Genomic DNA, 22,394 nt, shown 5'->3' with positions numbered 1-22,394 from the left:
TGGTTTAAGTGTAGTGGGTACTAGTACATAAAAATAAATTGAAGTTGTTTTTGTTTGCCCTTCTCCAAAAGGTTATAATTGTAATGATTTAAAACTGTAAGACATATTTATTTAAACTTTCTTTAGTTTACCAAGAACTTGACATGACCTATGCTACTTGAGTTTATAATTACATACATACTTTTTATAACATAAATACTTAATTTATAGAAGACCAAAACTATTAGTATTTAATTTACTAATTTAGATTATGTCAAAATTAAATCTTACTATTTTTACTTCAGGCCAAAATAGAATCTGATCGAGTCATCGGATCTGTAGGCAAAAAAGTAGTACAGGAAACTGGAATTAAAGTCCGAAGCCGATCACATGGCTTATCAATGGCTTATAGGAAAGATTTTCAACAGTTGCTCCAGGGGATTTCAGAAGATGTTCCTCACAGACTGCTAGACCTTAACATGAAAGAATACACTGGCTTCCAGGTTGCTTTGCTCAATAAGGTAATAGTTATATGAATTTTTAGCACTGCTATAGTTATATTCTGTGGTATTGTTAAATAAATCAGATTATCCATTAATTGATAACTTAGTTTGTCCAAACTTCAGAAGTACTTCTGTACCTCTGAAGAATAATGATCATTAATACTATTACTGAATCATAGAGTTTTAGAATTAAGACATTGTGCATGCTGAGTGGATGAATAGGTGGACTGATGAGTAAACCAACACATTCATTTTATAGATGAGAAAACAAATGGGGTGCCTGGCTCACTCAGTTGGTAGAGCATGCCCCATTTTGAGTATAAAGATTACTTAAGCAAAAAAAAAAGGCAAGAAAGAAAACAGAGGCTTAAAGATTGCCTGAAGTTACTTAGCTACTAAGTCTTACAGTTTGCTGAAGTTTGGTACTTATGCTGACGACCTTGGGTACATAGTATGGTCCTAAATGCTTTATGAATATTCATTATTAAAAAGATCTTCATCCCAGTAGCCTTTTTGGAAGAAAGAGATAAGCTGATCTAAAATTATATGGAAATTTTAAAGCTCCTAGAATAGCTTAAAACAGTTTTGCAAAATAATGAATTTAGAATACTTGTACAGTCTAATTTTGAAACTTACTATAAAGTTGTAGTCATCATCAGCATGTTGTATTGTTGGTATATGGGTAAACATATAGATCAGTGGAACAGAAGAGAGTCTTGAAGTAGACACTCACATATGTAGTCAATTAATTTTTAACAGAGGTGCCAAAACAATTCAGTGGGTCAGAAGATAATCTCTTCAGAAATAGTGCTGGAACATTTGGATACCCATATTCAAAATAATAAATTTGACCATTATCTCACATTACTTGAAGTGCTTATAGTCTTAAATGTAAAAACTAAAACTAAACTTCTAGAAGAAAACAGGAGAAAATCTTTATGACATTGGGTCAGGAGTCATCAAGGATTTCTCAAATATAGCACAAAAGCACACAAAAAAACTTGATAAAGTTCATTAAAATTTAAGTTTTTGTCTACAAAAGAAACTTTGTAAAATGAACAGGCAAGCTACAGCCTGGGAGAAGAGTATATATAGAACAAAGTATTTGTAGCACAATATGTAAAGAACTACAACTTAGTGATAAAAAAAAAAAATCTAATAAAAAGTGGGCAAAATCTTTGAGCAGTTACTTCACCAAGTAAGATACATGAATTCAAACACACGTAAAATGTTGCTGTACCTTAATGGCCATTAGGGAAATGCAAATTAAAACTATGATGAGATCCCACTTCCCACCCACTAGAATGGCTATATTTGATATATAACCAGCAGTTCTACTCAAAGGTATCTATCTGTATGAAAGAAGTGAAGATACTTGTCCATATAAAGGCTTTGTATGCAAATGTTCATAACAGCATTATTCATAATCACCAAAAACTGAAAAGGAAACTGTTCATCCATTGGAAAATGGATAAAGATAGACTATATCTACAGAATGGATTGCTACTCTGCAGTAAAAAAGAACAGACTACTTATATATTAATAACCATAGATGAATCTCAAAGCATCATCCTTAGTGAAAAAAGCCAGATAGAAAAGATTTGATACAGCAAATCCATTTGTAAAATGGAATGTAGGGTGACAGGAAGCAGATCAGTGGATGCCTGGGGATAGGAAAATTGGTTGATAACAAATGGACACGAACAACTTTTCTGGGGTGATGGAAGCATTCTTAAACTGGATTGTGGTGATGGTTTCACAATTTTAAGTTTACTGACACTCGTCAAACTGTATACCTAAAATGGGTAAATTAATTTTATGTGAATTATACATCAAAGCTATGTTTCTTGGAAATCCGTTTTATGGTTTTTACTTCCCTTAGCCAGAATATATAGCAAAATCTTGAAAGATGTGAATTTATTTGATTGAACTTAACTACCAGTTTGGATTTTCTGGTTCCCAAAATAATACATTAAGATTGCATCGTAATTCTTTATTATATTTAAAACTAATGAGACTTGTATATCTTATTTCCAAACCTATACTGCAGGCTAGAGACTTTAGTTTCTTTTAATTTTATATTTAAAAATAAAAATAAATTTGTCTGTGTTTTTCAACAGGATTTGAAACCGCAGACATTTAGAAATGCGTATGACATACCAAGGCGGAATCTTTTAGATCACTTAACAAGAATGAGATCTAATCTTTTGAAGAGCACCCGCAGATTTCTTAAAGGACAGGATGAAGGTTAGATCATGGTTTTAAATAATGGTATTTCTTTTGTGAATTTCGTTCTTTATGTTGAAAAAACATGGTATATTAATCTAGCTTTTAAAGAATTTCTGTAGTAGTATTATATTATATATATATTATTTTCTTTGTAAATTCAAACAAATGAAATAAGAACTAAGTCATCCCTGATTCTTGACATTTTTTTCTATCGTCACTGTTGTCCCAAATTCTTTCTCCCGGAGGTGACAGCCTTTGTTAGCAGCTTCGTTTCTCTTTAAAGACTTTTTGTTCATGCATTAACACACACACAGAATCATTTTCTTGTGATACACTGGTATCTGGTGGTTTGACTCAGTTGGTCCGTACACGTCCTGTTCCCTTAGCTGTTTCCATGGCATGTACTACAAATCAAGTCAGGTGAGAATTTAACTCTTGGCCATCTCTGATGTAAGCATTCCAACTATAGCTTTATATAAAAAGGTTATGTGTGATACATCTTCTTTGTAAATTTTCCTATATTTAAATTCTTAATTGGAATAGAGAAGAAGAATTCCTTTTCATGGCAATGTTAACACATATTGCTTATTTTGCACACTCAAGTTAACTGCAATATTTTTGCTTTGTTTAGAAGATAAAATCAATTCTTTAAAATTTTTTATTTTAAGAATTTTAAAAAGACTTCATTTTTGTCACAATATTTGTAGGGACAACACACTAATTTAACATATATGGTAAGGGAAGACTTCCTAGAATAACACCAGGTAGCATTCATATATAAGAGGATATTATTTGATAATTAAACGGTGTTGTTTTAGTGAGGCTAACTTTCATTGTTGCTCTCTCCTATTTGAAAAGATCAAGTGCACAGTGTTCCTATAGCACAAATGGGGAATTACCAGGAATACCTCAAGCAAGTACCTTCTCCACTAAGAGAACTTGATCCTGATCAGCCTCGAAGGTTGCATACATTTGGCAACCCCTTTAAGCTAGATAAAAAGGTAAACTTGAAATGTTCCACTGTATAATTCATTTGTGGATTTAACAGTTCTTAATTTAACTAAAGTAAGCTACTTTTCTTGGTAGACTAATAAATATCAACATAATTATAGTTGCTCTAATGGGGATTGGAATTAGTTATTACCATTTAAGGACTGTATGTAAACCGAGGGAAATTATATTCTTTTTTGTTATAGGGTATGATGATAGATGAAGCAGATGAATTTGTGGCTGGACCTCAAAATAAACATAAACGACCTGGAGAACCAAATATGCAAGGGATCCCTAAAAGACGTCGCTGTATGTCTCCATTACTAAGAGGCAGACAACAGAATCCAGTTGTGAATAATCATATTGGAGGGAAAGGACCACCTGTACCTATGACTCAAGCACAGCCAGATCTTATAAAACCCCTTCCTCTTCATAAAAGTAAGAGCTTTAACAAAAAACATTAGTGCTGCTTTTTGTCTCTTCGTGGGGAAGGGATTTTTTAATTCTAGAAAATACTGAGTGTCTAGAAAAGATACTTGTTTCTTCTAATTAGCTTGTAATCATTTTATGTCTTTTTAAAGAACAGTTGTTGGATATTTCGTATATTTATTATGCTTGATTATAGGTAGCATGATCTAAATATCATAAGTCTGAAGTATTTCAGAATAACAGTATTAAAGGGAGATTATCAATACCCATAGAAAGATAGTTTTCAGTTTCAGGTTAATTCAGCCACTAATTATGATATATATATATATACACACACACACACACACAATTGTAAACAGTGCTAGGCATTGAGGTATAGCAGTGAGATAGTAGTGATCTCTGCCTTCATTGATAATGAGTAAGGAAAGACAGTCATTGAAGGTTTCATTAGAAGTGTGATGCATGTTATAAAAGGGAAGTCAGGTATGTTTTGGAAGCATGTGGTAAAAGGATTTATCTTAGTTTGTGGGGTCAAGACCCTTTACTGAGGAAGTTAGGTTTAAGCCAACATTTGAAGGGTGAATGGGAATTGTTTTGCAAAAGCCGTGCATTTTTAGTAGTAGTGCTAAGCAGTTTTGCTATGTGCTACTATATGCTACAGTAGTAGTGTAAGAAGAATATGTGCAAATGTATACACTAAAGAGAAGGGATTAAGGGAACTGAAAGAATTTTAGTATAGCAAAGATATTGGGAATGAGATAAGGTAAGAAATTAAAGATAGGCTGAGGCCAGAGCATGGAGGGCCCTGGAGGCCATTGTAAAGATTGTAGACTTTAAGGACAATGAGAATCTTTGAAAGGTTTTGAAGAGCTAGTGACCTGATCTGATTAGCATTTTACAAAGAGCAGGCCAACTGTACTGTGTGAAATATTGTTAGGGAAGAACAAGAGTGGATTTAGGGGAACTCTTAATGAATTAATGATTGCATTAATTATTGGTAGTGATCATTTGTAGTTTATAACATCTTAACTGGAGAGAAACCAAATATTCTATACCTCCTGATGGAATTATACAGTACTACTTTTGAAGTACTCTTACCAAAAAAAAAAAAAGGGGGGAGAAAGACCCTGAACCTTATTAATCTGATCAAACTTCTAGATCTAACTACCAATTTATAGGAAATACAAAGGATAGAGAAACAAATGACAAAACAGGGATATAATTAGCATAATCTGGATTGTGGAAAACTATAGGACAAAGAATATGGGGTCTGTATGTTTCCAGAAAAAAATGCATAGCAAAAAGAGAGGTTACAGAAGGATCTTACAGATTAAATGGTAGTTAGAAGACATATAAACTAATTATAATGTACAGGGCCTGATTTGGACCCTGAAACAAATAAAATCAAAGTTTCCCTACAAATAGAAAATGTGCAAGGTAATTAGATTAGGGACATTGATAGGATATTTGATGTTGTTAAATAGTTATTATGGATTCACAGAAACTAGTTAGGAAACCCAGGGAAGAGCTAATGACTTGGCAGTGGAGTTTCAAGAAGAACATGTATTTGAGAAATACTTGGATGTACCAGTAAAGACTTTGTGGTGATGGACCGGATATTGGAGTCAGGGCAAGAGAGGAGTTGAGAGATGCTGGGTAGATAAGGATGAAAGAATGGAGTGGAAGGAGAGAGGATGAGTGAGTTTAGAGGCACCCACTAAATAGCCATGTGGAGATCCTTAGGTAGAAGATGGTATTTTAGTTTAGACCTCAGAAGAAGAGACAGGGAAAAAGAGAGTGGTGCAGGAGGCAGTCTTAACCTCCTTGGAGTGAATTAAATCACAGCAAGGGCAACAATGAGAAGCAGCAGCCTAGAGCAGAACTTTGAAAATGCCAAAGTTAAGGAGAGAAATAAGGTTCAAAAAAGGAGATTAAGAGGGAAGAATCCAAGAAATAAGGAGATGAGAAGAATGTAGAGGTAAAGGGAAAGAGAATTGGGTGGTTAGCAGTCTCAAATACTTACATGGATTGGTCCAGAGGATTGGAAAGGCTCTGATGGCCTTTGGCCACCTTAGCACGAGCAATTCTGATGGAGTAAAGAGGACAAAACACTGACGAAGTGGTTTGAGGAGTGGAAGATGAGAAAATGGAGACAATGAATGTAAGACAACCCATTTAAGAAGTTTAGCTGCGGGGAAAATTGGACAGCTATATATAGAAGAAGGAAACTTGATCATTCTCTTAACACCATATACAAAGATAAACTCTAAATGGATAAAAGATCTCAATGTGAGGGAGGAATCTATCAAAATCCTAGAGGAGAATAAAGGCAGTAACCTCTTTGGCATCGGCCACAGCAACTTCTTTTATGACATGTCTCCAAGGGCAAGGGAAGCAAAAACAAAAATGAACTTTTGGGACTTTATCAAGGTAAAAATCTTCTGCACAGCAAAGGAAACAGTCAACAAAACTAAGAGGCAACCCACAGAATTGGAGAAGATATTTGCAAATGACATTACAAATAAAGGACTGGTATCCAAGATCTATAAAGAATTCTCAAACTCAACATCCAAAAACCAATTGAGTCAACAAATGGGCAGAAGATACAAACAGACACTTCTCCAAAGAAGATATACAAATGGCTAACAGACACATCAAAACCACATTGAGATACCACGAGTTAGCATGGCAAAAATTAACAAGACAGGAAACAACAAATGTTGGTGAGGATGCAGAGAAAGGGAATCCTCTTAACACTGTTGGTGGGAATGCAAGTTGGTGCAGCCACTCTGGAAAACAGTATGGAGGTTCCTCAAAAAGTTGAGAAATAGAGCTACCCTATGACCCAGCAATAGCACAACTGGGTATTTTACCCAAAGATACAGATGTAGTGAAAAGAAGGGGAACATGCACCCCAGTGTTCATAGTGGCAATATCCACAATAGCGAAACTGTGAAAGGAGCCAGATGCCCTTCGATAGATGAATGGATGAAGAAGATATGGTTCATCTATACGATGGACTATTACTCAGCCAACAGAAAGGATGAATACCCACCATGTGCCTCAACATGCGTGGAACTGGAGGGGATTATGCTAAATGAAATAAGTCAAACAAAGAAAGAGTTCTCAGATGATTTCACTCATATGTTCCTCATATTCCATATATGAGTTGAATCAGATGAAACCATCTTGATTCTAGATCCATGACATTATACGACATTAGGAGAAGGAAGGGGAGCTGAAGGGAGGGAATCAGAGGAAGAGACGAACCATGAGAAACTAGAGACTCCAGGAAACAATCTGAGGGTTTCAGAGGGGAGAGGAATTGGGGGATGGGTTAGCCTAGTGATGAGTATTAAGGAGGGCAGGTGATATAATGAGCACTGGGTGTCATATGCAAATAATGAATCATGGAACACTACATCAAAAACTAATGATGACTGTATGGTGACTAACATAACGTAAAAAAAAAAAATAAAAATTTTACGTATATATAGTTGCAAAAAAACAAAGAAGTTTAAAATGCAGCAGGGGGGAGATGGGAAAAGAATGATAGCTGGAAGAAGTCAGGTTGAAAATGGTGACTTTGCTTTGTCTTAAAAGTGACAGAGTTGAGCTTGTTTAAATGCTGGTATGATGGAACCAGGAGGTAGGGGTTGAAAATGAAGACGAGAGAAAGCATAATCAGCATAAAATCATTGGGAAGGCAGAAGGGAATGGTTCAAGGCCCATATGAAAGAATGTTGCTTCCACTGAAGCAGATGAGTGTGGGCACAAGTGGGAAGTAGAGAAGTTCCTATTTCACGGCTCTCCTTTTCTTTCCTCTGTGAAGTTGAAGGTGACATATACTATGGAGAGGAGAGATTGGGAAAGTCAGAGATGTTAAGAGAGTGGAGAAGGTTAGAATGGTCTTTTGTGGGAGAGGGAGAAAAGGTGGTAATAAGACTGCTAGGTAGTGCTAAAATCCAGGGACACTTGGCTGGGTATGGTGATCACTCTGCAGAGCTGGGTTGTATTTCTCCAGTGGTGCTCATCATTCCAAATGCAGGACTAGGGCAAGCAGATAGAGTCATCAGGTTTGGAGTTTTGCCTGGCAGGTATCATGGGAGAACAACAGAATGAGAGAATTTAGGATGCTGATAAAAAGTAATACATTATGGGGTGTAAGTTGAATAGATTAGAAAAAGGCATTTAGAAGGTAGGATCTGATGAATAGGAGGGAGAAAGTGGAGGAGTTGTTGGAGTAAGTCTGGCTGAGTTATAGTAAAACAGCAGGAGTCCTGCTAAGAGATGGCTTATACTCCTCTATCCATGGATTTGTGTTTGATTTGTGAGGCAAACGAGATGAGAAATTAAAGAATTGAGAGGCCATGTTCTTGGCAGGTGATCTGCATAGACGCTGAAGTCATATATTACAGTACTTCCCAAACTTTAGTGTGTAATTGAATCACTAGGGGGATCTAGTTAAACTGCAGATTCTAATTCCTTGTTTAGAGTAGGGTTCAAGATGAGCATTTCTAGCAAACCCTCTGGTGCTAATACTGCTTGTATTAGACCATACTTGGTGTAGTAATGATCTAGGAGAATGCCCAAGGGATGGCGGGTAGAAGGAAGCCTGAGCCAAGTTGACCACAGAGGTGTGCCTTGGAGGTAAATGAAGCTAGTGATAAGAAGAGAGAGGATGAGCAGAGTGGCATAGTTGAGCCTCGAAAGAGCCAGAGTGTGGTAAGAGTGCATGGAGAAAGGATCTTGAAGTGACCCTAGAAGGTGAAGGAGTAGGTGACTCCACATCCTTATTTTAAGTCTGTGGAGAGTGTTTGAGAGAAAGTAATTTCTATTTCAGGTCTGAAAAGAAGAGCAGTGTCTGGGCCAGAGAGCTGGGTTTCAGTTAAAGCAGGAGTTGTAGAGAATATTCAGGAAAATATGCAAATCATGGGAGGGGATTTAGAGAGGGAGTCAGAAGTCTTAAGGGATTTTTGTGGGAATGAGTTTACCCTCTGGACAGTAAATGAGGGAAGTAGAGGTGACTTTAGCTAGTGTCCTGGAAGTTTGGTGAGTAGTTAGAGAACTTCTAATTCAGCAGCTTTCTGGAGCGGGGAGCAGAATTTGCAAGCTTTTTTTTTTTTTTAAGTGTAGTAAGTAATCTGATGGGCTGCTGTGGGCACCAGGCTCTTCTGTGTTGCTCGAGTAACAAAGACTGGATGGGTGGTTATAAGAAGAGTATACTGTAAAGTGACCTGTTTGGTGGTATGTTCCCTGCAGAGTATTGAAAGGTTTGGACTTGCTGTGTCTACTTTTGCCTCTGAATAATAGTATGTGTATAAGGCAGAGGTTGGTTGGAATGAACTAAGGCTCTCTGTATATTTCTCTAAAGCATTAGAAATCTACTTGTTCAGTAAAATCACCATAGAATAAAGCAGAGAACTAAAAGTTGGCTTGAAGTTGTCTTTTATTTTTTTTCCTAAGGGCAAAAGTTATACAGAATTTGTAACTAGTATAAATGTTTCGTGTTAAATTCTGCCATCTCTTTGGCAGAGCTTATTAAGAACATGTAATATTTGTTAATTTGCATCCATCAAGGAGATTAGTTGTGATTTGCTGTAATATTATTTGAAGCTTTTTTTACTGTGTTCTTTGCAGTTGGCTCATATCATTTTTTTCCTTACCTTTGTTTTTAGTTTCAGAGGCCACTAATGATTCGACAATAGATGATGTGGTTGAAAATCATGTTGCAGACCAACTTTCATCAGATATTACACCAAATGCTATGGATGCTGAATTTTCACCTTCTCCAGCCAATTTACTGGAACGACCAACCAATCATACAGAGGCTCTTGGTCATGACCATTTAGGAACTAATGACCTCACCGTTGGTGGATTTTTAGAAAATCATGAGGAACCAAGAGATAAGGAACAATGTCCTGAAGAGAATATACCAGCATCTTCACTCAACAAAGGAAAGAAATTGATGCATTGCAGAAGCCATGAAGAGGTCAACACTGAGCTAAAAGCACAAATAATGAAAGAGATCCGAAAGCCAGGAAGAAGTATGTATAATTAGAGGCAAACCTCATATTTGATTTCTGTTTGTGCTCAGAGAAGAGTCAGATTAAATAAAAAGAAAGATTGATTCTAGATCAGTGACAAACAACGTATGAGATACAGATATAGAGATATAGAGATATAAAAGATTTAGTTCTTTATTCAACCTACAAACACTAAATATTTGCTATATCCAAAGTATTATGGTGTAGATATGGTAAGCAGGAGGGACTGAGAGCAGAGCTTAAAGAACACACAGATAAATTGCACACAGTTCCTACCATGACAGGGACCTGGAGTCCTGAGTATTTTTCTACATAGCAGCTGCAATTAAATGGTAACAGCAAACCCAAAAAGATGGAGTGAATATTAGATGACTTTAGGACTGTGAAGTTCCTGGCATAGTATCTACTACTGCCTTTAAGGTTTAAACTATGAGAGTGACCAGGGATATGTTTAAGCAAAAACAAACAAAAAAAACAGAAGTTATAAAAGCTGTCTGTTACATGAATATTAAAGAACTTTGTGGGATAAAATTTCAATATTATTGGCATTCATTCAAAAGATGTTGACAGATCACCTGCTATGATGATACAGTGACCCACGGGTGGTTCAGAAGTGGGTAAGACAATCCTTGCTTATAGTCCTTGGCAGAGTTATTGAAATTTTGAAAATTGGAAACTGAAATAGCACTTTTACCTGTTTCTCCCACCTCTCTATTTGCCCCTCCCTACCATGGAACTGTACTTTAGAATTTGAATTACAAGGATGGAGGTACCTTGCTTCTTTTTCAGTGGCACTATCAGGAAGCTCTTCACTTATTTTTCTAAGCTTTGTGTTTGATATCTTCATGGGAACTTTTACCAAGAACACAGCTTAACAAGTTATTTTATCTTTGCTGATATATGATGGAAATACACACACACACACACACACACACACACGATTCTTAGTGGTGAAAATTTTATGTGGAATGTCTTGGTTTTGTGTAGTATATCTTGATATAGAAACTGCAGTAGAAAAATATTGAATAAGAGTGTGTAGAAAAGCCACTTAAATTTTTCTTTTTGCTTTTCATTTTAAGAATATGAAAGAATCTTCACGTTACTGAAGCATGTGCAAGGCAGTTTACAAACAAGACTAATATTTTTACAAAATGTCATTAAAGAAGCATCAAGGTAAAGAATTTATTGTACATTTTGAAATGATTATGAAATGAGTCTCCAGCTTACAGTCAATATTTTAATAATACCTATTCTGTATTTGTGGTATTATGCATATATATGACACACCCATGTGTATAGAAGTTCTTTTTTAGTTTATTGAAAGAAGTTCAATAAACTAAAAACAGCCACAAAATTCTTTGCCAATTTTGGACTTTTTCTCCCTATAGATTACAGATACTTGCATAATTCTCATTTATCCTACTCTGACTTTTTGGGGTCTCTGTATTTTTTAGCCTTTTTTTCTCCTTTGTATATTTGGATTATAGTTAATATTAATCAGTGATTAGAAATAACCTTGAAAGACAATATTTGGATGCAGTTCATTTGTACACGGGAAAACGTGTAATTAAGGGGAGCAGAGTTGGACAAATGGGCCTTATTCTAATTGCTTCAGTAGCCCAGGATTATGTACTTTAATACAAAGAATGTGGATCAAGATTATAAATGGTAACTATGAAGTGCAATTAACTAGAAATCGTAGTTGTGAGTTTAGGGAGTACAAAAAACATCTTTTTTCTTTTAATACTTCTTTAGTATTTTAAGAAAACTTAGTGTTATCTGACCTTCTAAATATACCCACCCTTTAATGGTTGCCCAGTTTCTTCCATGGTACGCATAAAGGTATTTTTAGATAGAGCAGTAAATTTTTTTCTTTTTTTGGAGTGGCTAGAGCATAGGCCACTTTGAAGGTTCAAGATAAGGCCATAACTTTTCATGTTATTTATTTTGAATATTTAACCTATTCTTTTCTTTATGTAACGTTTTATCAACTCAGACTTCATCATGGATCTAGCTATATTCCTAGTGCTTGCCCTCTACTTCTGCCCCCTTTTAGGGAGATTGGTAATATTATGGTGGCTATGCATATGAATTTACAAATAGGAAGTGGGTATAGATTGGACAGTGAGCAGCAGCAGTATTAGTACTTATGTGGGAGAATGCAATTTTAGTCTACTGTATTAGTGAAAAATTCAAATTGCCCCTTGAATGTTAAATGTTTGCTATATCCTGTAGCCACAGATACCTAATTATTCTTGATTTGTTAGCTCTCAAATTCAATAGTGGAACCCAAGGGTTTTTTAATGTTACCATCCAACTATTCATTTCTTCTTTGGTTTTGTGGGGGTTATACTCCTACTTTTTTCACATTCCTTTCAAGACATTCAACTTTAAAGAGCATCAGAAGCTATGGGAGTCGTTGCTTTAGGAGTCCAAATTTTTTTGGAATATTTATAACCCTGTAAATGTTAGGGGTTTTTTGTTTTTCTTTTTGGATGTAGAACAAATAGCCTGCTTCCATTATACCTGGGCCTAGATTATTTGTTTCAGGAACAAACTGTAATTCTGCACTGATAAAATAATTTGCTTATCTTCAAGTAAATTTTATATATCATTAAGTTGTTTTTTTCCATTTTCATTTTCCTTTGAAAAATCTTCCCAAGACAGTTGCTGTCTTAAAAACAAAACAAAACAAATTATACTGATCTATATCCATTAAAAAGAAATTGAGAGTGCTATTACTTATTTTTTTTATACAGGTTTAAAAAACGAATGCTAATAGAACAACTGGAGAACTTCTTGGATGAAATTCATCGAAGAGCCAATCAGATCAACCATATTAATAGCAATTAAAAGAAAACAGAATGTGGCCACTTGTTTCACTATCTTCTCCAAATACAAAGTAAATACAAGACTGTTGTGATCTTGCATTCATTTTTTGACATGCATTGTTGGCTATTTGAAATACTAAGAGCAAGTCTACAGATCCTTTTTCCATCATTTTACAGTGACCTTTTCTTCATTTTGGTTTATTTTTGTAATGTGAAAAATATCACTCTAAAACACATTTTTATTTAACAAACTAAAAATATTCCTCCAAATCTCTTGCTTGTCATTGACTCTTGCGTGTCAATTTCCCTCAGGTTCTATTTTCTTAAACCAACCTTTAAAATTGTCACCTCTGTTAAGGTTGAACTTTGCCAAAAAAATAAAAAAGAAGTTACTTTGTAATTTTTGGGGAAAAAGCACATACATTAAAACTAGGTAATGTTTTGTATATACAGTTATTTTGGATATATTATTGTAAGTTGTACAAATGTATTTTGAAGAATATTTAAGAAAAGCACTTTTGTTATTCCATCAATAAATGCTCTATTTTACTCTTGTGTGGTTTAGGAAATAATCACATTTAAAGTAATCATTTAAAACCATCTTAAGGATAATGGAATTTTAAAGGCCTTGCTTTTTAAGCATTGGAAAAATACACCACTTGAAGTTCATATTTGTTAAAGCTAACTGTAATTACCTGTTACATAACCTGCATTGTCTTTTTACTCTGTGTTCTTAGATTTTGTTGGCCACACCAACATACTCCCATTTCTGCCTAGGTGATAGAAATGATGGTATCTGGGGCAAATAGGCAGACACTTTAAAAGCTGTTTAAAAGCAGACATCTTTAATATTGGTTTCTTTAGTCCCAACACCTTTTTCCTTTCTCACTAGGATTATGGATGGCAATAAGTTGAAGCTGTTAGTTAGGGAGTTGTAAGTTTGAGGTACATCACATACTCTGAAATGTCTAGTCTTTAGCAGCTTGATGCCATGCTTACAAAAGTCCCACAACAAATTGGGGGTCCAAAGAGGATCTCTTTGTTCTCCTCTGCTGTTCTTATATATAAACTCTCCATTTTGTTTAGAGGCTAAATAGAAAGCAAACATTTCAGATGACTTTGCTCATTGTGCATTCCCCCTGAATTACCCAGGATAAGGAAAAAACAACACTGTTCACTGTCCACGCTCAGTCCAACATGACCTCATGTGTCTTCACTGAGGATGTGACCCTATGACCAGCCTCACTCATTCCCCTTTCATAGATCACTGCTGTGCCTTGTAGTGCTTTTGGGGTAACCAATAGAAAGGAAGGTTAAAATACATTTAGATTAAAAGAGGGCAAAATAAATTTATAAAATTATAGTAAAATTGATGGAATTTTAGTTTCATAATATTTGAAAATCACATACCCTTATCTTTTTACACTTTAGCAGAACATTTTTAAGATTTCAAGGGTATAGCAGAATGCAATTGTAACTTTTTATGAAGAAAAGCATAGATGAAAGTGGAGAATATGCTTGAGATCTCTTTAATTTAGGGGATTTGAAACTCTCCCAATGCTGAAGACAAATCCTGTCAAGAAAAAGAGGCATTTAATGTAATGTTACATAGTATTTTCATATGCAATTCTTTAAACCTTTTTTACCTCTACAAACACCTTTAAAGCAGGATATCATTTAATAGATGGAATTGTTAAGGTAATTACCTGAGTCACTGCTAAATTCAGGAGCTACACAAAATCCAGAATACACTGTGTGGTCTTAAATTGTCTTTATGTATATTTTGATTCTGTGATTAATAGAAGGGATTACAAGTCATTCAGATAAGAGTTCATACTTGAGAATATTTAGGAAAGGGATTCAGTCTTTCCCAATGTTTAGCAGCTTTCCTTATCAGGAAGTTCTTACTTCCATTTTAGAGATTGCTCATGAAGTAATAATCCTCTAAACCCTTCACCTTATACATTTTTTGGGATGAACCCTAGAGGGAGTTGGGAAGAAAAAGTTTTCTTCAGTCTCCTCTTTCTGTCCTTAATCTCTCTGCCATCATACTCTATAGCCTGCCTCATCCAAAACCTAGTCACAAGATTTGAAACCATTCGAGAAACTCAAGCTTAATATCCCATCTTGAAGGTTTTTTAAATTTTAAGAAACTGGGCATATTAGTTAAATTAGTAAAATACTATAGAATTGTGAGCAAAGGGGAGGGAGGGAGTATATTTCAGGGGAATATCATGCCTCTTAGGCCCTGTAGATCACCAGTTGGCTTTAGGCTGGACAAAGGATATTCTCCACAGTTTAATCTTTTAAGATCATTCTTCTTAATGTTCCCATATGGGTATTGTCAATGATATTATTTGCCCTAATCAGTAAGATTTACCAGTTTGGTGTACTGAATGTTGAGACTGATTCCTATCTCTTTAATACCCCCCTCTCACCAGAAGAATAGTCACTTTGCCTTGAATCATGTGGGCATATACCTCCCAGAAAGAGTAAATAAACTCACAAGGACTATATGTAGATGTGCGGCGGATTGTGGAATTGGTTTTGGATTAGGCTTTTATTTCCATTGTTTATTGAGGCAGTTGTGAAAACTCCTATCATTGAAATAGTGGTGTGTCCTTTCACTAGTTCAAAGGTTTTACGTCATTTTTATGCAGTTGAATTCCAAGAGAAATTGTTCTCTTTTACCTGTCATCAACTTTTATTGGCGATCAGCTTTTGACAATGATCTTTCTGTTCACATTTAGTCCTGTCTCTGTTTCTTGAGGAAGTAGAACCTGTCATTTTTTTCATCTTTCATTTTTTTGACATGTATCCTTTCTTAAGAGAGGGCTCTCTGTTGCCTGTTCTGAGTGATAAGAGACGATTTCATCTAATAAATATGGGGTTGGAATGATCATGGTGAAATCCTAGGAGGATTATATTCTGTTGATGGACTTTTTCTCCCCAAATAGATTATTTCCTAGTGAATGATTATCTTCATCCTTTTTGTCACAAAAGTGTTCCTTTGATTTCTAGCGCAAGTTACAGCAGTATGCAAATGATTCTCAGATAAAATGATGTTGACAGTATTTCCTTAACAATTTGTGTAAAACCTATGCGTAATTCTCATTCTAACTTTTGACTTTTTTCTCTCCATAAATAAAAATAATGCCTGATGTTTAGTTAAAGTAGATCCACTTTTGCTTGATTTTGTTAGTCTTGTTCCATCCTATTTCTTTTTAACACATTGTTTCAACTTGCCAACAACTCTTTACTGAGAATCTCTTTTCCTTCCCAGGCTGATAAATAATTGTGGGGGGAGGGGGAACATTGAGAGAAATAATTTGAGTACTTTGTTCATTGTTGAAGTTGAAAGGACCTCTGCTTGTCCTTCTGATGTGCTAAGGCTTTGCCGGTACCATACCATCTTTGGCTTAAGACAAGATTGTATAGTGGGACTTAGAAGTACTAGGGCAAACACTTGATTTTTGTGTGGCATTTCAGCAAGCATGAGAAAGATCAACAAAAACTAGAAATCCTGGTGCATTCACTAGAATACTGGGGTTGCTGAGTCAGAAGGCTACTTGGAGATGCTAGTCCCCTGAAGGAACTATTTTGTCCTACAGAGATGAGAAAGCAAGGCAACAACTGGGTGGGGGGAAATCAAGATTTACATTTATTTTACTTTGATGATCTTTCTAAGTCTCCCCAGCAGCAGAAACCTGAATTTTTAAAAAACCCACATCAACTAAAAATGAGCTGAAGGAGAAGTAAAAAACAACATGGAGGATATTAATTTTCTTTTGTAGTTATGGAACACTCCCCTTTCTCAGGATACGCGACAAGAAACTGGGAAGATTGTGAAACCATAGAAACTAGCTAGAAGGAATGCTTGTTCTAGGCCACAGCGGACAAATGGGCGCTTGTTGCTAGAGAGATGTTGATATATATTGATCTGAATTCTGTCAGAAAATACTGTCCTACCTGTGGTGGGTTCTCTCAGGAAAAAGAAGAATGGCCGATCTGCTTTAAAAAAAGGAATCCGAGACCTTTTCAGTAACAACAGAGCTGCAGGAGAGAGAAAGAATAGAAGAATCCCAATGCATTTTCTATTCATTTGAAGAAAGTCACTATGAAAATTGAATATGAAGTCAGTTATATCCCTTGATTTTTGAAGAAATAAAAACATCCTAATGATAACATTTCATTGTTTAGTCTTATACTGGGGGTACAAATGGGAAAGTTAAGAAGGTGTCAGAAAATTAAGGGAAATTAATGGGAAAATTAAGACATTTAGCCAACCCTATGTCCCATTTTCAAAGTACTCCTTGGAATAAATTCCTTACTAAAGTTAAATTTTCAGAATGACTTCATTCCTTATTGATGGGGATGATGGGACAAATCCTTTTCAAAATGGATTTCTTCCATCATTTTTCAAGCCCTTGCTCTGTATTAAATTTCTTTTTTTTTTTTTTTTTTAAATGCTACCACATCTGGACTTGGGATTTTTCAGTGGGAAGGTTTAGAAATGTGAAGATTGAACTGGATAAATGTGACTAAGGCAGATAAGGGCAAGCAGTGTGACTGAGTGCTGCCAACCCCTTTCTGAACATACCTGCGGCTGTTGATGCCTCGGTGCCTTCCTCTGAAACCTCAATCTTGGCTTTGTGGATTGCTTCAGAAACATAAAAGTCATCTTGGCCTAATCCCGGGAAATAAAAATGTGAATTGTTTATTTCCATCTTTAATGCATTTAGCTTAAGGATTTGAGTGTATTTTTAAAGAATGTACTTAATTACAGTGTCATGCTGCTTACTATAGCTAGGGAGAGATTTGTCTGGAAAATTATTAAGCTGCAATATTTTTTGTGACTTCTAAGACCTCAGATTTGGTGAATTTAATAAATAATCCCTCCCAAATTAATATATAGAGCTGTGCCCTGTTTTTAAAATAGTTTTCAAAAATAATTTCTAGTTAATACTGAAATCTTTACTTCAGCCAGTACTTCTTAAACTTCATATAAGAATTGCCAGAGTACGTGTTAAAATGGAATCTGGCGTCCAAGAATCTGCATTTTCAGCCAACCTCTGAGATGATTTCCCTTGAATGTTTTCTTGGACTGCATTTTAAGAGCCACCTTTAAATGACAGTCACAGGTTTGTTCAATGGATCTTAAAAGTCATAACTCAATGTATTAAAAAATGTCTAAAAGCTGCATGACTACATTCAGTATACTATGTGTACAGAATACATTCAGTATACTGAATGCAGTCATGCAATAATTTGCCCCATGGTCTAGAATCTGCAAAGATAATAAGAGGTTAGAACTGTAATAGTTGTGTGCTAACAGTTTCGAAGAAGCTTCGCAAAGAGGGATATGAATGATTAAGTTAGAGAAATTGATAGCTTTTTGTAAGTTAACCATTAAGCATTTTAAACAACTCCCTGCAGTGATGTTGTACTTGACATAATGAAGGTATATAAGAATGTTTAGAACTAGCAGAAACTCTGTGGTTATTCCCTACACTTTGATTTGAGAATGTGCTGTTAAGTGAACTGAGGTCACACACTTGGTAAGAAGTAGAAATTGGGCAGGTTTTCTGACCGTGCAGAACCCATTTCCACCCCACCCCTCCACAAAAAAATACCACCTTGCAAGAAGTATTCTAGTCAACTCCAGCGTGCCACTGGAAAGGGATCTTAAAATAATCATTTCAATCTACATATTGTATTTTGAGAGAGCTTCTTTGTTTCATCTTAGACTAATTAAATTGTTTTGCATTTTTCATGCACATACAAGGAGATGCAAATGAATGTCGTGAGAGAATAAAACCAGCCGAGTATAGGATATGCAGCAATTCATCCATCTTCTAAATAAGGTATACACAGGAAATTGTGAGTTGGCTATATTTGTTGTAAGAAACAGTTATTTTCCAGCATCATTGAAGGGGACCAGACAAAAGTCAGAGGAAGGGAAAAATCAATGGAAGCATTCACTGGTATCATTTCATTTGTCCTAAAACCAGTGAAGAATCTGATTGATTTTAGCAGTTCGTCTTTTTCTGTAGGATCTTTTAGAAAAGAAATTTCTAATTCATAGTTTCTTTCACTTGCTCATTGAGTAAACTGAAATGCAGTGTCAAAATTGGAATTTTTTGGCTAAATAATGGTTCTTTGATCCTCATGAGGTTTTACTTACCTGTGACCTCATTATAGTGTTGTGGTACCTGAACATTTCATCAGTGTCCATGAAGTCAACAGAGGTTCACTATGAAACTCTACCAACTAAGATACAGTAAATGTGGTTGTGTTAGAGTCCAGGCACCTTGACACAATGTGAAAAATAGGACCAATTGGTATGAATGAGTCTTTAGTTAGATAGGCTTGGCTATTACAATTTTTTAAGTTTCAGTTAAATAGCATAGCTTTTCTCCATTACACTAGGAGTGGTCCAATAGTTGACAGTTACATGTTTACACAGACACTGAACCAAGACCCATGGCCTGTCTTGCCCCAGCATCCACACCTCTCTTAAATGTTATCTCTAAGGAAGCATTAAACATTTCAGATCATAAACATTTGTGATCAAAATAAGAATTCAGGAGTCATTGTAGGTTTGTGTTTCTCTTCTTGCTTGATCTTGTATGACAGATCTCTGTTTGCTTATTTCTGTCAAGTAATGAAAGCAATGCAGAAGAATCCAGACACAAAGGCATTCTCCCGCTTTGCGTTCATCTTCTCGAGTGCTCATGGCTATTTAGTGCCATGTTTTCATGCAACATGTTATCCCCAAATTTGTTCCCAAGATTTTTTATAGATGCTATGCTATTAAAAGGGATCCATGACTAATTAAAACAGGGAATGGAGGTTGAATAGTTTTGTGTTTTTGTTTTTAGTAGTGAACTTCTTAGAGCTGCTTATTTGCTGATGTTTGTAGTGAATCTCTGCAGGAGAACTATAATATGTAATGTTTAGCCACGGAATGACCTGCATCATCTCCTGTCTCTAGATTTACTAGATTAGTGTTCTGGAAAACTGTCGTCCATCCTAAACCCATTTACTCCTATATTACATTTCAATATCCAAAGCCAAGTGTTTTAAGATTCTTCTTACCCTCCTTCCTGGCATACTCTCCGCTCTTCTATACTATCTACAAGTATTCATGTCAACCTTTCTTTTTAGATTGTTAGCTCCTAGAAGGCAGAAGCTGTTTCATTAATTTTAAATATTTTTAAATTCACCTAACGTAATAATGCTTGGACATAATTGTGTTAAGTAATTGTTGGATGAATGAATGATAGACACTCCTCACGTACATTTGTTTCATTTCCCCATAAAAACAGCTGCCTTAATGTTCTCTAATTGGATGTCACTTGTAAGGAAGTATTGGTTGGTATCTATAGAATCATAGGGGTAAACCACAGAATGGGTCTTAGGCAAGTTTCGTCCAAATGATTGTTTTGGTGCCTCTTTCCCCTTTGTTAGTGGGGACCATCGTTTTTTTGTGTGGGGTTGATCATACTCTCAAAGGGTTTAAGATTCTTCATAACGACACTGTGTAAACACAAGAATTGCAAAATGTAAATCGATGTCCCAACATTGGAACCTCAGGTTCTCAAAATGTAGGATAAACATCATTTTCTGTGTCATTTGTCCTTCCAATTATTACTATTTACTATTGGCAAATTTCATGGCATTGAAACATTTATTGCCAGAATTTGCTGCTAGTTTATCTTTCTCATCTTCTTATCACTTAGTTGTAACAGGTGGAATGTGTCATATAGCTCCCAGCCCCGGATATATATAGAGAGTGCTAAAAAGAATTTGAAATGGCCTCTGAAGCCAGGCTATGGTCAGTTGCTTTCTCTATTCTCCTCAAGCCCACTTCTCCCTGCCACCCAGCTTTTTGAGATATAATTGATATAACATTGTCTAAGTTTAAGGTATATAATGTGATGATTTCATATATGTATCTATTGCAAAATGATCATCACAGTAAAATTAGTTAACACCTCCATCACCTCACATAATTACAATTTTTGTGTGTATTGTAAGATCTATTGTCTTCACAACTTTCAAATATATATAACAGCATTGTTAACTATAGTCACCATGCTGTACATTACATCCCTAGAATTATAACTGGAAGTTTGTACCCTTTGACCACCTTCACCCAACCCCCCAACTCCTACCTATCCCTGCCCTGGGCAACCTTCACTCTACTCCCTGTTTCTGTGACTTTGATTTTTTTTAGAATCCACATGTGAGATCATACAGTGTCTTTCTCTCTGATTTAGCATAATGCCCTCAAGGTTTTTCTAGGTTGTTGCAAATAGCAGAATTTCCTTCTTTTTTATGGCTAATGATATTCCATCAAAATATATATACCAAAGCTCTATCCATTCATCTGCTGATGGACACTTAGATTTTTTTTTTTTCCTTATCTTGGCTATTGTACATAATGCTGCTATCAACATGAGGTGGAGTTATTTCTTTGCTAATGATTTAAGTTCCATTGGGCACATATTCAGATGTAGAATTGCTGGATAATGTGGTAGTTCTACTTTTATTTTTTGAGAAACCTCCATAGGACTTTCCATATGGTTGGACTGATTTAAATTCCTGTGAACAGTATACAAAGTTCCTTTTCTCCATATCCTTGCCAGCATTTGTTATCTCTTAATTTTTTGATAATAGCCATTCTAAGAGATATGAGGTAATAGCTCACTGTGGTTTTGATTTGCATTTCCCTGATGATTAGTGATAATCAGCACATTTTCATGTACCTGTTAGTTATTTGAATATCTTATTTGGAAAAATGTTTATTCAGATCCTTTTTCCATTTAAAAATCAGATTGTTATTATTATTTGCAATTAGGTTATATGAGTTCCTTATATATTTTGGATACTAATCCCTTAGGTATGTGGTTTTACAAAACTTTTCTCCCGTTCTGCAGAATTTCCTTCCCATTTTGTTATTTCTTTTGATATGAATACATGTTTAGTTTAATGTAGTCCCACTTGTTTCTTTTTACTTTTGTTGCTAATACTTTTGGTGTCAGATCCAAAAAATCATCGCCAAGACTAATTTCAAGGAGTTTTTCCCTATGCTTTCTTCTAAGAGTTTATGGCTTCAGATATTTTAAGTCTTTAATCCATTTTGAGTTGATTTTTGTGAGTGTTGTAAGATATGGGTCCAGTTTCATTCTTTTGCATGTGAATATCCAGTTTTCCCAGCACCATTCATTGAAAAGACTATCTTTTCCTGATGGGGTATTATGGGCTTCCTTGTTGAATATTAGTTGACTATATGCACAGATTTAGTTCTGGGGTCTTGATTCTACCCCATTTGTCTACATGTCTCTTTTTGTGCCAGTACCATACTGTTTTGATTACTATAG

At 35.4% G+C, this 22,394-nt stretch overlaps 2 protein-coding genes across 10 annotated transcripts in view; one reads left to right on the top strand and one right to left on the bottom strand.

Moving 5' to 3' along the window:
• INTS6 (integrator complex subunit 6) overlaps positions 1–22,394 on the top strand; it is a 111,610-nt gene that overhangs the window by 76,211 nt on the left and 13,005 nt on the right. For 4 of the 7 annotated variants that reach the window (XR_004279118.1, XR_004279121.1, XR_004279119.1 and 1 more), the window contains exons 12-18: positions 285–500; positions 2,603–2,729; positions 3,570–3,712; positions 3,908–4,139; positions 9,809–10,177; positions 11,257–11,350; positions 12,937–13,079. Coding sequence is in view for 2 of the 7 variants with exons in the window: in XM_032314634.1 (XP_032170525.1) it covers positions 285–500; positions 2,603–2,729; positions 3,570–3,712; positions 3,908–4,139; positions 9,809–10,177; positions 11,257–11,350; positions 12,937–13,030 (1,275 nt within the window). In the remaining 5 variants the exon portion in view is untranslated. Of the gene's footprint in view, positions 1–284; positions 501–2,602; positions 2,730–3,569; positions 3,713–3,907; positions 4,140–9,808; positions 10,178–11,256; positions 11,351–12,936; positions 13,558–18,793; positions 18,873–22,394 lie in introns of those variants that run through there. The other 3 variants (XM_032314634.1, XM_032314635.1, XR_004279120.1) reach the window with 2 other exon arrangements.
• SERPINE3 (serpin family E member 3) overlaps positions 13,662–22,394 on the bottom strand; it is a 34,289-nt gene continuing 25,556 nt past the window's right edge. For 2 of the 3 annotated variants that reach the window (XM_032314640.1, XM_032314641.1), the window contains exons 7-8: positions 17,609–17,695; positions 16,823–17,061 (exon numbers count right to left, since the gene is read on the bottom strand). In XM_032314640.1, coding sequence (XP_032170531.1) covers positions 16,823–17,061; positions 17,609–17,695 — 326 coding nt within the window. Of the gene's footprint in view, positions 14,582–16,822; positions 17,062–17,608; positions 17,696–22,394 lie in introns of those variants that run through there. The other variant, XM_032314642.1, reaches the window with a different exon arrangement.

The sequence above is a fragment of the Mustela erminea genome, chromosome 15 (assembly GCF_009829155.1).
Source record: "Mustela erminea isolate mMusErm1 chromosome 15, mMusErm1.Pri, whole genome shotgun sequence".
NCBI classification, from domain to species: domain Eukaryota; kingdom Metazoa; phylum Chordata; class Mammalia; order Carnivora; family Mustelidae; genus Mustela; species Mustela erminea.
The sequence above is the reverse complement of the archived record's forward strand: the minus strand, read 5'-3'. Positions and strand labels throughout refer to the sequence as shown.